General features: G+C 37.6%; 1 protein-coding gene across 5 annotated transcripts in view; it reads right to left on the reverse strand.

The window, feature by feature from the left end:
* Window positions 1-13,381, reverse strand: part of arhgap32b (Rho GTPase activating protein 32b) — a 130,145-nt gene that overhangs the window by 55,602 nt on the left and 61,162 nt on the right. For 4 of the 5 annotated variants that reach the window (XM_086098565.1, XM_086098564.1, XM_086098562.1 and 1 more), the window contains exon 6: window positions 8,223-8,309. In XM_086098565.1, the coding sequence (XP_085954691.1) occupies window positions 8,223-8,309 (87 nt within the window). Of the gene's footprint in view, window positions 1-8,222; window positions 8,310-12,750; window positions 13,308-13,381 lie in introns of those variants that run through there. The other variant, XM_086098566.1, reaches the window with a different exon arrangement.

The following is a 13,381-nucleotide window of genomic DNA, read 5'->3' on the forward strand; positions in this document are numbered from 1 at the left end:
TAAATAGCTAGTTGTTCTGGACTAGAATTGTTCAATGTTAGCCACTTTAAAGCTGGGCTACAGATAAACATAGCTAGCATATTTAGACTCTTTTGTACTTAGACCCCCCCTCCCAACCAACTCATGTTTGGTAGAGGTTAATCTTGGTTTCAGGAAAAAAAAAGGATCCTAAACACAAGCTCATTTGTGTAGCATAGCGGAAGTATCGTCATGGTTTGGGCTTGCATGGCTGCCTCTGGAACGGGCTCACTTGTCTTTATTGATGATGTAACTCGTGATGTTCGCAGCAGAATGAATTCTTGAGTTTATAAAATAATTTTGTCTGGCAATTTACAGGATAATTTATCCAAATTAACCAGGAGTAGCTTCATCATGCAACAAGACTGTGACCCCAAACATATGGAACTTCATCAGGAGGAAAAAGGGCTTTTTGATGATCTGTTGAAGGGATAGGTTCGATACATTCAGCACGGTACAGTATAATATGCCCTTATGAGCCAAATTTTTTCGGTCCTTGCAATGACACTGTCAGGGTTTGTGTGCCTCTTTTCCATTCCCAACTAACTTTTTCTAGTTTTAAAGGGAAGCTCATGGACATGGTAAAGCATGTCCATTAGCACAAACAAAAGAGTGAAGAGACCAACATTTAAAAAAGCAGATTATTATCGGTGACTATTGAACACAACGTGGTACTGTTTGCAAGCATTGCTTCAACATGTTCCCAGCCCATATCCCGCGGAGGTGCGAACGATTTCAAAGATGGGCACAAGTCTCTAAGGCCAAGTCCAAGTCAAGTCTCAAGTCTTTGAACCACAAGTCCAAGTTTTTAGGTACAAGTCCAATAATTTAGATTCTAAGTCCCTGACCACTAGTCTTTAGGTTCCAAGTCCAAGTTAAGTCTCAAGTCCCTGACCACAAGTTCAAGTCAAGTCCAAGTCCCTGACCACGAGTATGACTCGCTAGATAAGGTCTTTAAAAGCAAAAGGTAAAGCATATAACAAACCTGCACAGCCTGTTTCTCAGTTCGCTTTGCTGATGACTGTTTGTGTGTTGTCGCATTTGTTTACTCTATGTCATTAACATTGGACGTTGCTTGGGCGCACAGAAAAGTAAGGAGAAAGAGAGAGGGACAACTTACGATCCGGCACCTGAGCCGAACGCACAAAAACCACACGTGTAGTAGAGAAAATGAGCCATACCATAGAGACTCGTCATGTTCATCACGAGTCCCAAAAGAAGAGTCAGAGTCAAGTCCTGAGACTTTAGTGGACAATTCTAAATTGAGTGGCAAGTCTGGAAAAAAATGATTTTAAGTCTCTCACGAGTCCCAGTTGTGAGTCCCAATCTCTGGTTAATTTTTCATCCTGGTTCGTCGCAAAGACATTTTGAACAGGTTAAAAAAAATTCTAACCATTTAACAAACCCTGACAAAAAAAAAAAGGTATCTGCTACTCACAAATGTTTGTCGCTCGGTGGGATACAGGCTTTAAAGGTCCCATAGTATGAAAATGCACTTTAGTGGGGTTTTCTATCAATAATATGCATCCCCGGCCTGTCTACAATCCAACCAGGTATGATAAAAGTCAGTCTGCGACTTCTTTAGCTTTCTCCTCCTTTCTAAAATGTGTGCTTCAAACGGGCAGATTAAACTTCCGTGACTTAGTGACGTCAAAAAGACAAGGAAGTGCACTCGACCCAGCCCCCTCGGGTTAGTAGCACCACCTCTGGTAAAGGTTTGTCACACCCACTGAAATTCGAGAAGCTGGCTGCTTCTTTCTTTTTCTCTCCGTGCTCGCAAATGCTCCGTGGAAAGGGGAAACAATTACCAGGAAAAGTGGTTGCTTCCTTCGTCCCAAGTCTTTGAGAAGACAGTGGATTAATTTTATTTTTGAAGGATGTGTACTGACATCATTTCTCAAAGGACTGTTTTGTTAGTGAAAGCCTGCTCAGAGCTGGATTTGCAACATGTTTAAATATAATGAATCGGTCCCAACAGTGAGAAACGATTGCAAACGGGAGAGATGTAAGTTTAACATTTTTTATTTAGCCTTCCTTCCTATCCTTTCTAATAAGAGATGTGCACCTTCTACCATATTACTGGTGTATTTTTTTGTGCCTAAAGTGGGAGCTACATTTGTCGTGTGGAGGTTGTTTGGTTACAAGAGGTCAGATATGATAAAGCAGACTGTGGTTGGATAATATGAAGCGGTTGCGTATTGTTTTGTCAAGATACAATCCGCGGTGGCTAATTTGCCGTGACTGGCAACTCGGCCACGGTGGCTGACTGGTTAGCACGTCCGCCTCCCAGTGCAAAGGTTGTGAGATCAAGTCCGGGCTTCGGCCTTCCTGGGTGGAGTTTGCATGTTCTCCCCGTGCTTGCGTGGGTTTTCTCCGGGTACTCCGGTTTCCTCCCACATTCCAAAAACATGCATGGCAGGTGAATTGGACACTCCAAATTGTCCATAGGTGTGATTGTGAGTATGGTTGTTCGTCTCTGTGTGCCCTGCGATTGGCTGGCAACCAGTTCAAGGTGTACACCGCCTACTGCCCGAAGCCAGCTGGGATAGGCTCCAGCAACCCCGCGACCCTTGTGAGGACAAGCGGTACAGAAAATGGATGGATGGATGGATGGATGGCAACTCGGCACGTAGTTGACATGACTTTGTGATGCTAACCGGCCGCTAAGTGGTCTCGACGAGACAGCTTGCACGTTGCAACCGCGCAGTGGCCAAAATGTGCACATTTGTGTTATTCATAACTGCTTGTAAATATCTACAAGCATTCACGGCAAATCTGAGACATTCACTGCAAAATAACGGAGATTTGCTGGTTACGGCAAAATAAACATTGCCTAAACAATCACAAACTAACATTACAACAGTCTCTGTAGTAACGTTATGCTACTTTTTCTTATGGTAAAACGTCATGCCACTTTTCCACATATTAAAATAGTTCTCAAATGTGTAAATGACATGTCTGTATATGTCTTTTTCTCCTACTCCCATGGCCAGTCGTTTCCATTCACAACATTAGCACATAGCTACCATGACCGAAATCACTGCCCCTTCGAGAGAGAAGGGTATGGCCTAGACGTGGCCTGGTGCAGCTAGTTACATAAAAGTGACACATCCCTAAAACAGGCTGTTTTGAACAGAGCGTTTTTTGGCTGATTTAGGGACAGCACAAATATTAGATCCAAAGTCAATTTTGACGAATGCATGTCACAGACATGCCTTTTACACATTTGAGAACAATTTTAGCACGTTGAAAAGTTGAATAGTATGAGACCTTTAAGGAACAAAAAAGCTGATCAAGCTTCTTCTTTATTCGTATCCTCACACATTGCTTGCTGTACACACCGTGCAGTGGGAGCGTGCATTGCTTAAGGGACCAATTTTTCTTCTCATAAACTCTCTTTATGTATTTTTTAATCACAAAACTGATATTAGCTTATGTTTTCAATTTCACCAATTTGTTTTGGAGAAATCAGTAAATAAAAAATTTCCAAATGTCCCTTAAAAATCCCTAATATAGCCATTGCCCCCCTCCCTCTTCATATGTATTGTCATTTCAAAATCATTGTACATACATTACTCATAACATCCAAAAACAGCGATCAAAATTTATATTGACATCTCCACTTATGCCCACTTCAAGCTCTGAAATAAGGATTAGCCTCCCCATGGATCACTGATGAGAAAATTAGCAACTTCCATGTAGTTTCTCTCACGCCAGATTTGCATTCATTGGTAAGTCTCCAGCCACAAGATGCATCGGCCACCATCGCGAGTGCCGCTACCTGGTATCTGCCCAATACCGATACCTGGCATTGGTACTCGGCCATTCCTATAAAAAAATTTCACCAACCCAAAATCCGTGGTAATGACAGTAGTATCGTGGGTTACCTGTAGCGCCACACCTCCAATTCATTGAGAGTTCAGGAGTCATTTAAAGCCCCAATCTTTTACTGTATTACATACAGTATACTGTGTTCTAATCTATTGGCATATGCCGTTTTTGGTCATGTTCTTGATACTTACAGCTAGGGCTGGGCGATATGGCCCAAAAATTTAATCTTAATATTTTCAGTCATTCGGGACAATTACGATTTTAATCTAATAAACCCAACAAACGTTTATTTAAAGGTTTCATTTATTCAAAATTAATTCCTGTGCAAAATGTTCAGACAACAATATGTATAATGATTCAAAATCTGTTTCAACATAAACTTAACATTCATACTAGTTAGCAAAACTATAACTCACAATAACATCTGGATGTAACAGAACATAAGAACAATAGCTTTTAATAATGCAGAAGACAAAATTCGATTTCGCGATTTAATAAATTTTCAACGATCCGATTTTCAAAATGACGATTAATCAAATTAATTCGATGTAATGCCCAGCCCCACTTACAGCAAATACAATTTTAAGATCACTGACAGATAAGTTTGTCCGATGGTGCCCATTTTATGAATTATCATGTGGTGCAACCAAAATGAAATAAGCAGTTTGGGACTTTTATTTGTATAAATAAATTATATTAATGTTTTCCAACAAATATTATTTTCATTATAATTTTACTTGTGTGGCTAGCTAGCTAGTTTTGTTTAGATGGCTAACTGATTTAAGTAAATAAATATTATATATATTAATTATATTATACATATATAATTAATAATATTAGAATAATATTAGAAATAAGATATAATAATTATAATATTATATCATATATTATTAATATATTAAATATTATGTGATGCGACCAACTATCTGGTGAGACCATTGTAGAAAGCTTTCCATGACAGCTGTATGTCCTAAATTATAAATGTCCTAAATATTACATAGTAAAATTGTGTATAATATTAAATAATAATAAAGAATAAATATTTTATGTGTTTTCACAATAAATCTAATGTGATGGATCTGGTAAAATCCTTATCAGTCAGTGACCCATGTGCAGGAATTTCAGACTTTTTGTGCCATTAAAAGCTTAACGCTACAAAAAAGACACCAGTATCCATGTTGGCAGAAAGACACTTCTGCAATAACGTTCCTTTTCCCTTTCAAATGGCACTGTTTCTGTCCCCAGTTGTGCTTCTGCATGCAAAAACAAACCATTACAAAGGTCGTCATAGAGCAGCCATAAGAAGTTTGCCTTATTATTAATGTAAAGTCACATGCAACAAGATAACCATTCTTTTTTTCTCTTGGACTCTCTTCCAACTCCAACTAAGATGAAACTCCAAATTGACCAACCAAATGAGAGAAACTTGTGTGGAAAATAACTTTTGCTTTGATTTGGCCTAAAAAGATCCGTCTGTACCGGGGCCAATGTCTTAGCACTGGGACTGCAGCACACATCACCCAACCCACTGATTCTTGTGGTGTTTAAAGCACTGGCTGTGGCAGGCGGGGCTGAAAACTCTTTGTGGGCTCAGTGAACACATTAAGCGTTACTGCCCCACTTTCATACTGGGACTCCAGTTACCCTCCACGTCTGGCTCTGTGGCAACAAAGTCTTCTTATTGTGCTGTACCATTATTTCTATTCAAACTCAACTCTTTGTGAGTTGGTCTTTTTTTCCAAAAGTACTGGGAAAGATCTAACAATTTTCCAGTGGCTCTAAGTAGATGGAATTTCCAACTAAACATTCACATACTTGTGTGTCATTGCCAAGGACAAGGAAAAGGAATACCATCTTGCGGATGGAAACGAATGAAAAAATAAAAATAAAAAATACCACTGAGGGAGATTAGGGCAAAGCTACTGCAGCTGGAATAGGTCTCTGTTTGTTCGGGTTTGTTACATTTTCTGTAAAAGTGTACATGTCAAATTATATACAGACATGTACTGTAACCGAACAGTTCAATTGGATGGAAGGATGAAGGCTACCATGTAAATCAGCAAACTCATGCTTTACCAAGCATCCATCCATAATAATTAACTCATTCGCTCCCCAAAACGTAAATAAACATTCTATTTTAAATATTGGCATAGTCCCAAAAACGTATTTACGATTTTTATGTTTTTTTTATGCTACAGCATACAGAAGGCTTTGATGCAGCCTCTGACCTGAACCGCTTAAAGCAATTGTAGCAATTACAAAAAACGGCCAGCAGGTGACAGCAGAGTATAAGAGATCAGCCAGGGCCATGTTGCAACAAGCTCTTTTCCCCAGTGTTTTGAACACTATATTCTAATGTTAATTGCTGCAAAACGAAAACAGATACAAATGTACTTTTTTTTACTGATGAAAGAAGAGATTCTAATCTTTATTTTGGTAGGTTCCATGTTTTTATAGCAATATAACAATATCCTGTGGACCTTGCAAAATCAGTGAAAATACAGTAAAGCAACCGGGAGCGAAGGGAATTGCGTTAGTGAAAATGGCTGGGAGTAATGAATTAATGATAGAGACAATCATATTATTAAGGCTTGGTATAAATAATGAACTAAAGAGAATAAACCACAAAATGTGCTATGTTTAAAACTTGGAAAGCTAAACTTTTCAGTGCTTTTCAGCAGCCAGTATTTTTATTCAAATTCAGCATATTTTATCAGTCCCAAAAGGGAAATTCAGTTTTACAGTGAACTTGCCCAAAGTACTCAAAATACATTTATCATAGTAAAGGAAATAAATATCAACAACCACAACCAACATACAGCAGACCAGGATGCACAACGTTTCTGAGTTTATGCAACATTTTGTGCATTTAGCAGTCTTATGGCAGAAGAGATAGTTATTTGATTAGCAGTTTCTTTTCTGAATTGGCAAATAATACCATCGAACTAAGGGCATGATTTAAAAAAAAAAATAAAATCACTGTGATCCGGTTGGGGTAAAATTCTTTAGTTTACTTTTTACAGCACCCGCATTGTCCAAAGGGAGCAGCGTTCCCAAGATCGACTCCAGTAATTTTAGATCAAATATTCATGATGTAATTCAGACACTTTTACAGACAGCAAATGATAAAATTGACTTTGCATAAAATATTGATAATAAGTACATAAAATAATTCTATTGATACCGAAGAGTTTTTAATCAGAAAATGTATTCTCTGATTTAGTCAGCTAAGAATGCTGTCAGTACAGTCAAACCTGGTCCCAAATGCCTACCGGTAATATGATTGTACTATTTCTACCCATCAACTATAAATTTTAATTAATTTGATTAATTTGTCATTTTAAAAATCGACAATATGAAAATTAGCTAAATCATGAAATTGAGTTGCATATAAATAAATGCACTCCTCTTCTTGATTATTATTATTATTGATTTGTTTTTACAATAGTTAATAACTACTTAATTGTGGCATTTAAGTTATGCACAAGCTATGAATGTTATGTTTACATTAAAACGAATTTAAAATCAGTATACATTGTGATTGTTTTGTGAACATTCTGCACATGATTTATTTTTAATGAATCAAACTTTCTTTAAACTAATTTTTTGTTGGGTTTATGATTTCAATTAAAAAAAGTATGAATTAATTATTACATTAATTAAATGATTAATAATAAATTGTATTATTTAAATAATAATAATAACATTAATATTATTATTATTATTATATAAAAAAAATATATATATATTATTACAGTTAATTTTTGGGCCATATTGTTACAAAATTTAACAAATATGGGAACGAGTCTACCATGATTTGAATGGCGGCTCTGAAGAAAAAAGTAAAACAGTGTCATCTGTAAATTTGACAAGATGGCTGCTTTGGTGAGAGGATTTGCAGAAGGTATGCGAAAGCTAAAATGCAGCAGAGAAAGGACACAGCCCATAGGAGAGCCTGTGTTTGAGCCTATGACTGAGGACTTGGATCCAATCACAAAAACAGTGTGTCTGTTAAAAAGTTTAGGGTCATCAATAAAATCTGATTGGTAGCATAAAATGAGAGGCCTTTCATTAAAAAATGTGGCAGAATACTATTAAAAACAGAACTAAAATAATCAAATAAAAGTCTTGCATGGAATTTAGGCTGTTCATGGTGTTTGTCGACGGTGTGAAATTAAGAGCAGTTCAATTTGAACAGATTAGATCTATTAAAGTAATGCGTCAATCAACCTAATATTATTGCATTAATAGCTCTGACAAGGATGTTGAATCTCCTTTTGAATTGAAATCCCTTGGCTAGGTTTATCTGTGTTAGCGTACATTAAGGTGTGTGTCAGTACTTGTTTATGATGATTCGGGAAATGAAGCCTCACCTGGCAGTAAATATGAACCAAGTATACAAGCTCCTTGGACTCATGGCCATTACGCGTCACTTCACTCTGTTCATCGTCGAGAGACAACTGAAAGACAACATAATAATAATGATTTAACACTTTCATTGTACCACATTGGTAAGATAATGCAAGGTATTATTATATATATAGTTTTAAATATAGATCCTCCTCATGATCCAAGGTTTGGGCCAAAATCCAAAACCAATAAGACAAGACCTTTTCCCTTTTAAGACCAACTTTTAAGTGAGTTGCTTTAATACAAGATTGAAATGAATATGCTGTCATGTCATCTTGTGATAGATAGGAAGGGTGTCCCTCACTTTGAAGCTAATTCATGTCTTACATCTTAATCAGAAGGAAATAGCTACACATCCGTCATCAGCTTCAATCCATTGATGACAAAGATTACGCCTATTTCTGTTCAAAAGGCTATCCTGCTTTACTTTATTCAAAATCAAAGTTAGGGGGACTCCAAAACAACAGAGCAGGAGCGTGTGATGCTTTGGGAAACAAATATGTGTAAAAGATGAGAATAAACCACATCTTTGCATCTAAAAGATTTAGTGAATACTGGCTGGCGACCATGCAGTTCAGGGTGTGCCTACCTCCCAAAGACAGCAGGGATAGGCTAGAGCACACCCAGTACTACCTGGGTGAAGATAAGCAGTTTAGAAAATGGATGGATGGACAGACATAACTTGGTTGATCTTTTGATGTGAAAATGTTGTTCCTGGTATGTCAATAATAGAGGCACTCAATTCAAACCCAAAAATGTATAAATACGTTTTTTTTATACTTTGCCCTGCACTCCCAAAAACTTATTTATATGTTTTTTTTTTTTAATGTTTGTTTTATGCTAGAGCATACAGAAGGCTTTGATGCAGCTTCTGACCTGAATAGGTCGCTTAAAGCAGTGGTTCTCAACCCTGGTACTTGAGTACCGCTATCCAGCCTGTTTTCCATGTCTCCCACAAGCAACACATGTGTTTCAAACTATCAGCTAGTCAGCAAGCTCTGCATGAAACCTGATAATGTTGGCCGGGGAGACATGGAAAACAAGCTGGATAGGGGTACTCGAGGACTGGGGCTGAGAAACAGTGGCTTAAAGCAATGGTAGTTGTTACAAAAATGGCCAGCAGGTGGCAGAAGAGTATAAGAAATCAGTCAGGGCCATGTTGCAACAAGCTTTTTTCCCCAGTGTTTTCAACAGGTTTGTGAATAATGATGAAATATTATAATGCTAATTGCTACAAAACGGAAACGGATACAAATATATAAAAAAAAATCCTGATGAAAGAAGAGACTCTAATCTTTCTTTTGGTATGTTTTTATAGTAATAGAACAAAATATTCTGCGGGCCTTGCAAAATCAGTCAAACAGCCCAGAGCGAAGGGGGTTGCTTCAATGAAAATGGCTGGGAGTGAATGAGTTAAATGAAGTGTCCAAAATGACAGGCCAGTTCTCAGCCCTGTCTTCTGTTGGCTGATGGACTTTTTATTTATTCTTTCTGGCTATCCATCATATTCACAGGGATCGACTTAATCAGCAAATAGTTTTAAGTGTTTTTTTCCCCCACTCGAGAAGCTAGTAGTTAGTGCCAGCTATTTGAAAAGGCCTGTAGAGTAGCCACGTTTAGGCTCATTTAAATTCATGTGGGCATGGTCTGGTACACTATTCCCTGATTTGGTTCGTGCTTCCATCCGCTGTGGGCGTGTAGCTGATGAAGGATCAGCATAACAGAGAGCCGTCTGATCTCCATAAACAAGGTGGTATCATAGAAGCAGAAAAGCACGAAATCAAATGACAGGATTTTTGGATATTTAAAAAAATGACTAACACAAATATTTCAAAACCATTTTCACCATGACTGCAACCTGTGTTCAGACTTCATAATGAACCAATTATATTCAGACTCTTCTTAATTAAATTGGCTGCAGCAGTCAGCACACACATGACTGCCTATGATTAATCCCAAATAAAGTTCAGCTGTTTTGTTTTTGCTTTGCTAGCAGAAGCCTGAAGGTTTGGTGACAAACCAGCCATTTTTTACTTTTCACATTTCCATCCACCTTGTTTAAGGCCCCGGTTAAAAAATAAATAAATAAATAAAAACGCCCCAAAGCATGATGCTGCTCGCCAGCGCCATACTTCACTCTAGCCAAAAGGCAAGGTAAGTTTATTTCTATAGCACATTTCATACACAAAGTAACTCAATGTGCTTTACACCCATAAGCGTAAACAAACAGCAGTTAACAACTTTAAGTAGGTATGTAGGCATGGTGATGATTTGGAATTACGTCCAAAAAAACACAACCTTGATTACAAACTCGCAGTTACTAATATGACCCAGATACACATTCCGATTACATCAGGGAAGTAACAATTCTCTGCCAATCAATCAGTTCCCATTAGCGGACTTCACCACATGCATTTGTACCAATAAAGGATTGCTTCTTTGAATAGAAGTTTGGTACTGTCTTGCAGTTCCACAATTATAAAACAGACATCCAGACACTCAAACGCTCCTTCTCTTAAATAATTTTACAGTTACAGATATTGCTTTTTTTCCAGTGTTTTTTATTATTATTTAAAAAATGTTTTACATTGTGCAGTTTTTGTAGGGCGACATAGTCTGTTAGAGCTTTGAGTGGGTTAAAAACGCTGAGTTGACGAATGATTTGAATAAGCAGATCCCACGGTATAATTTTTTTCTGTTTAGTAAGCTCTTCTGCTGCTGTTGGATTGGCTATCAGAGTAGAAAATACAGCATTTGAAAACAAAATTATTTGGGATGGTGTCTGTCTAAGTGATCACAATGGAAAATGGAAAGAAAGGGAAAAGGCAAAGGAAAATTTGGACAGTCATGTAAAAAGTGAAAAACATCAGTCAGAAACAAAACAAAAAATAAAAACACAAAAAACAAACAAAAAAACAAAAAAAAGAAAAGGAAAATTTGGGCAGTCATATAGATTTGACCTGAACAGTACTGAAAAGAAAATTCTTATGTTGTCTTGTCACTTAGTTGGGGCAAATATGAAACTGAGTATGATGACAATTTGTTCTTCTGCAGTAGTGTCTAAGAAGCACCTTCATCCAAGTAATCTTACATAAGAGTACTTTCTATGCAGGGTGCTTACTGAGTCATCTCCGTCTGGAATCAAAGTGTAAAACTAAGGTCATGTAAAGGCAAGTGCAACTATTGTACAAAAATGTCTAACAAGATTGGGAAGGTTGGGAGAATTGGGAAATGTTGTTGAATCAAAATACACTCTCAGAATTAAAACAATGAAACTTAAGTGAATAGGAGGGTATATATTTACAAATAACATTTAATAACTAAACTAAATGCAAAAAAGCTGAATGCTAATAGCTGAATGCTTATGAAGGAAGTTGAAAGATAAATTATGTGAAAATTACAACATTTTAATTGTGGTTAAAGGACAAAAGAATAAAAATAAAATTAACTACAATCTGTCTAAAGTGGTATTATAATCCAGTTATAATCCATCCATCCTGATATGATAGTCAGTTGGTATCGAATCAGCATTCCCACAACAAACACACACAAATATTTCAAAGAGTTCCTTCTACACTTACTGCTACCTCATTGCAGCTTCCACTCTTGCTGGGCTCACAATCACTAATCTATAGTTCATACCAAAATAATTTTGATGCAAATGTTTTTTTTTTTTTTTTTAAAGACAACAGCAGGCCCCGAGAATAAACAACATACAATTTGACTTTCATTAAAACAAGCCAGAAAGGGGAAAAGCCAGCAGGTTGACTCACAGCTGCACCCTAAAGTTAAAAGTTATTCTAAAGATACACAGACATTTCCAGTGGTGCAGGAAACCATAAACATAAGACTGCTCAAAACAGCAATTTGATATCCAATGGAAATAACATTATAGGCAAGCAAGTGATTTTGCTTTTGGGCAGTAGTTGGCCCACATTACAAGCACAATGAACTCAGACTGAAAGGTATTCTGGAAAGGATGTCAACCTTTATTGCAAAGGTTGACATACATGCTTTGAATATATACACACACATTACACATATGTACATATATACTTAATGTGTACATATAAACTGCAAGTGTGTGTATACACATACACAAATGTATGCACATACTGTATGTACGTTTAAGTGACTCCAACTTAGATGCAACAAAATATACTTATCGATCGATAAGGGACTTTAGTAGCAAACTGCAACATGTGCAAATGTGTGTGCTAATGTTGACAACGGGTACAGGGGCAATTAATCCAGTGAAAAGGCTTAAAGAGAAAGAGACAAGGTACTGGTTCTAACTGTATTTACATTTCAGGGCACCTGACCTTCCCAGCCCCTAAACTAGAGGAGACAAAATGGAAAATATGTATACACATTTCATAACAGTGCTTTTCCATGAAGTAGCAGGACAATGTTGAAGTTACTATGTCCAATTCACACTACAGAGTGGTAATAATGAAGTAAGGAAAATAACACATAACACGAGTTACTCACAGCAATGTCAAGTCTGGATTTCATGCGTTTGACGTCTTAGCTGCCACACTTTCCTTCCCCCTTCATGCCTTGGAGATTCACACCAACACGTCCCCCCTCCTTTAATGCCCAACACCTGTCTCAAGTCTCTTTTTCTCATCCCGTCTCACAAGAGTCTAGTTTCACCCATCCAGAGCACAATTCCAATGGGCAAGACGTTAAATGCTAGCTCTCCTGATTGTTCCACAAACGGTGTGAACTCTCTCAGTTACACAAAGAAAAGGAGAGAATAATACTTGCAGCTTCAGAGGGCTAGAGGTGATGTTAAAATGGTTGATTCCTCAACTGGACAGCTTTCATCTCCTCCATTTGGCCCTGGCAGCCACCCTGCCATTGTGATACCCAATCCTGATTCTTCTTCTTTTGTTTGCTTATGGGCTTCCTTTCTTTGCAGTCTAGCGAACAATAACACTATGTGGCCGCTACATTCAATCAGCAACAGAAATGGAAGTGGGAGGACAAAAACAACAACAACACTTTCCGACTGTTTTCTCTGCAAACTCTGCCATGCATGCTCCCCCTGCATGCTATTCTCTTCCTTCTTCCTCTCACCCCTGTCTGACATGCTACTTCACCCCTCCCCCCTCTGTCC

The sequence above is a fragment of the Leptonotus elevatus genome, chromosome 16 (assembly GCF_054856555.1).
Source record: "Leptonotus elevatus isolate MCC_2025b chromosome 16, RoL_Lele_1.0, whole genome shotgun sequence".
Lineage (NCBI taxonomy): Eukaryota > Metazoa > Chordata > Actinopteri > Syngnathiformes > Syngnathidae > Leptonotus > Leptonotus elevatus.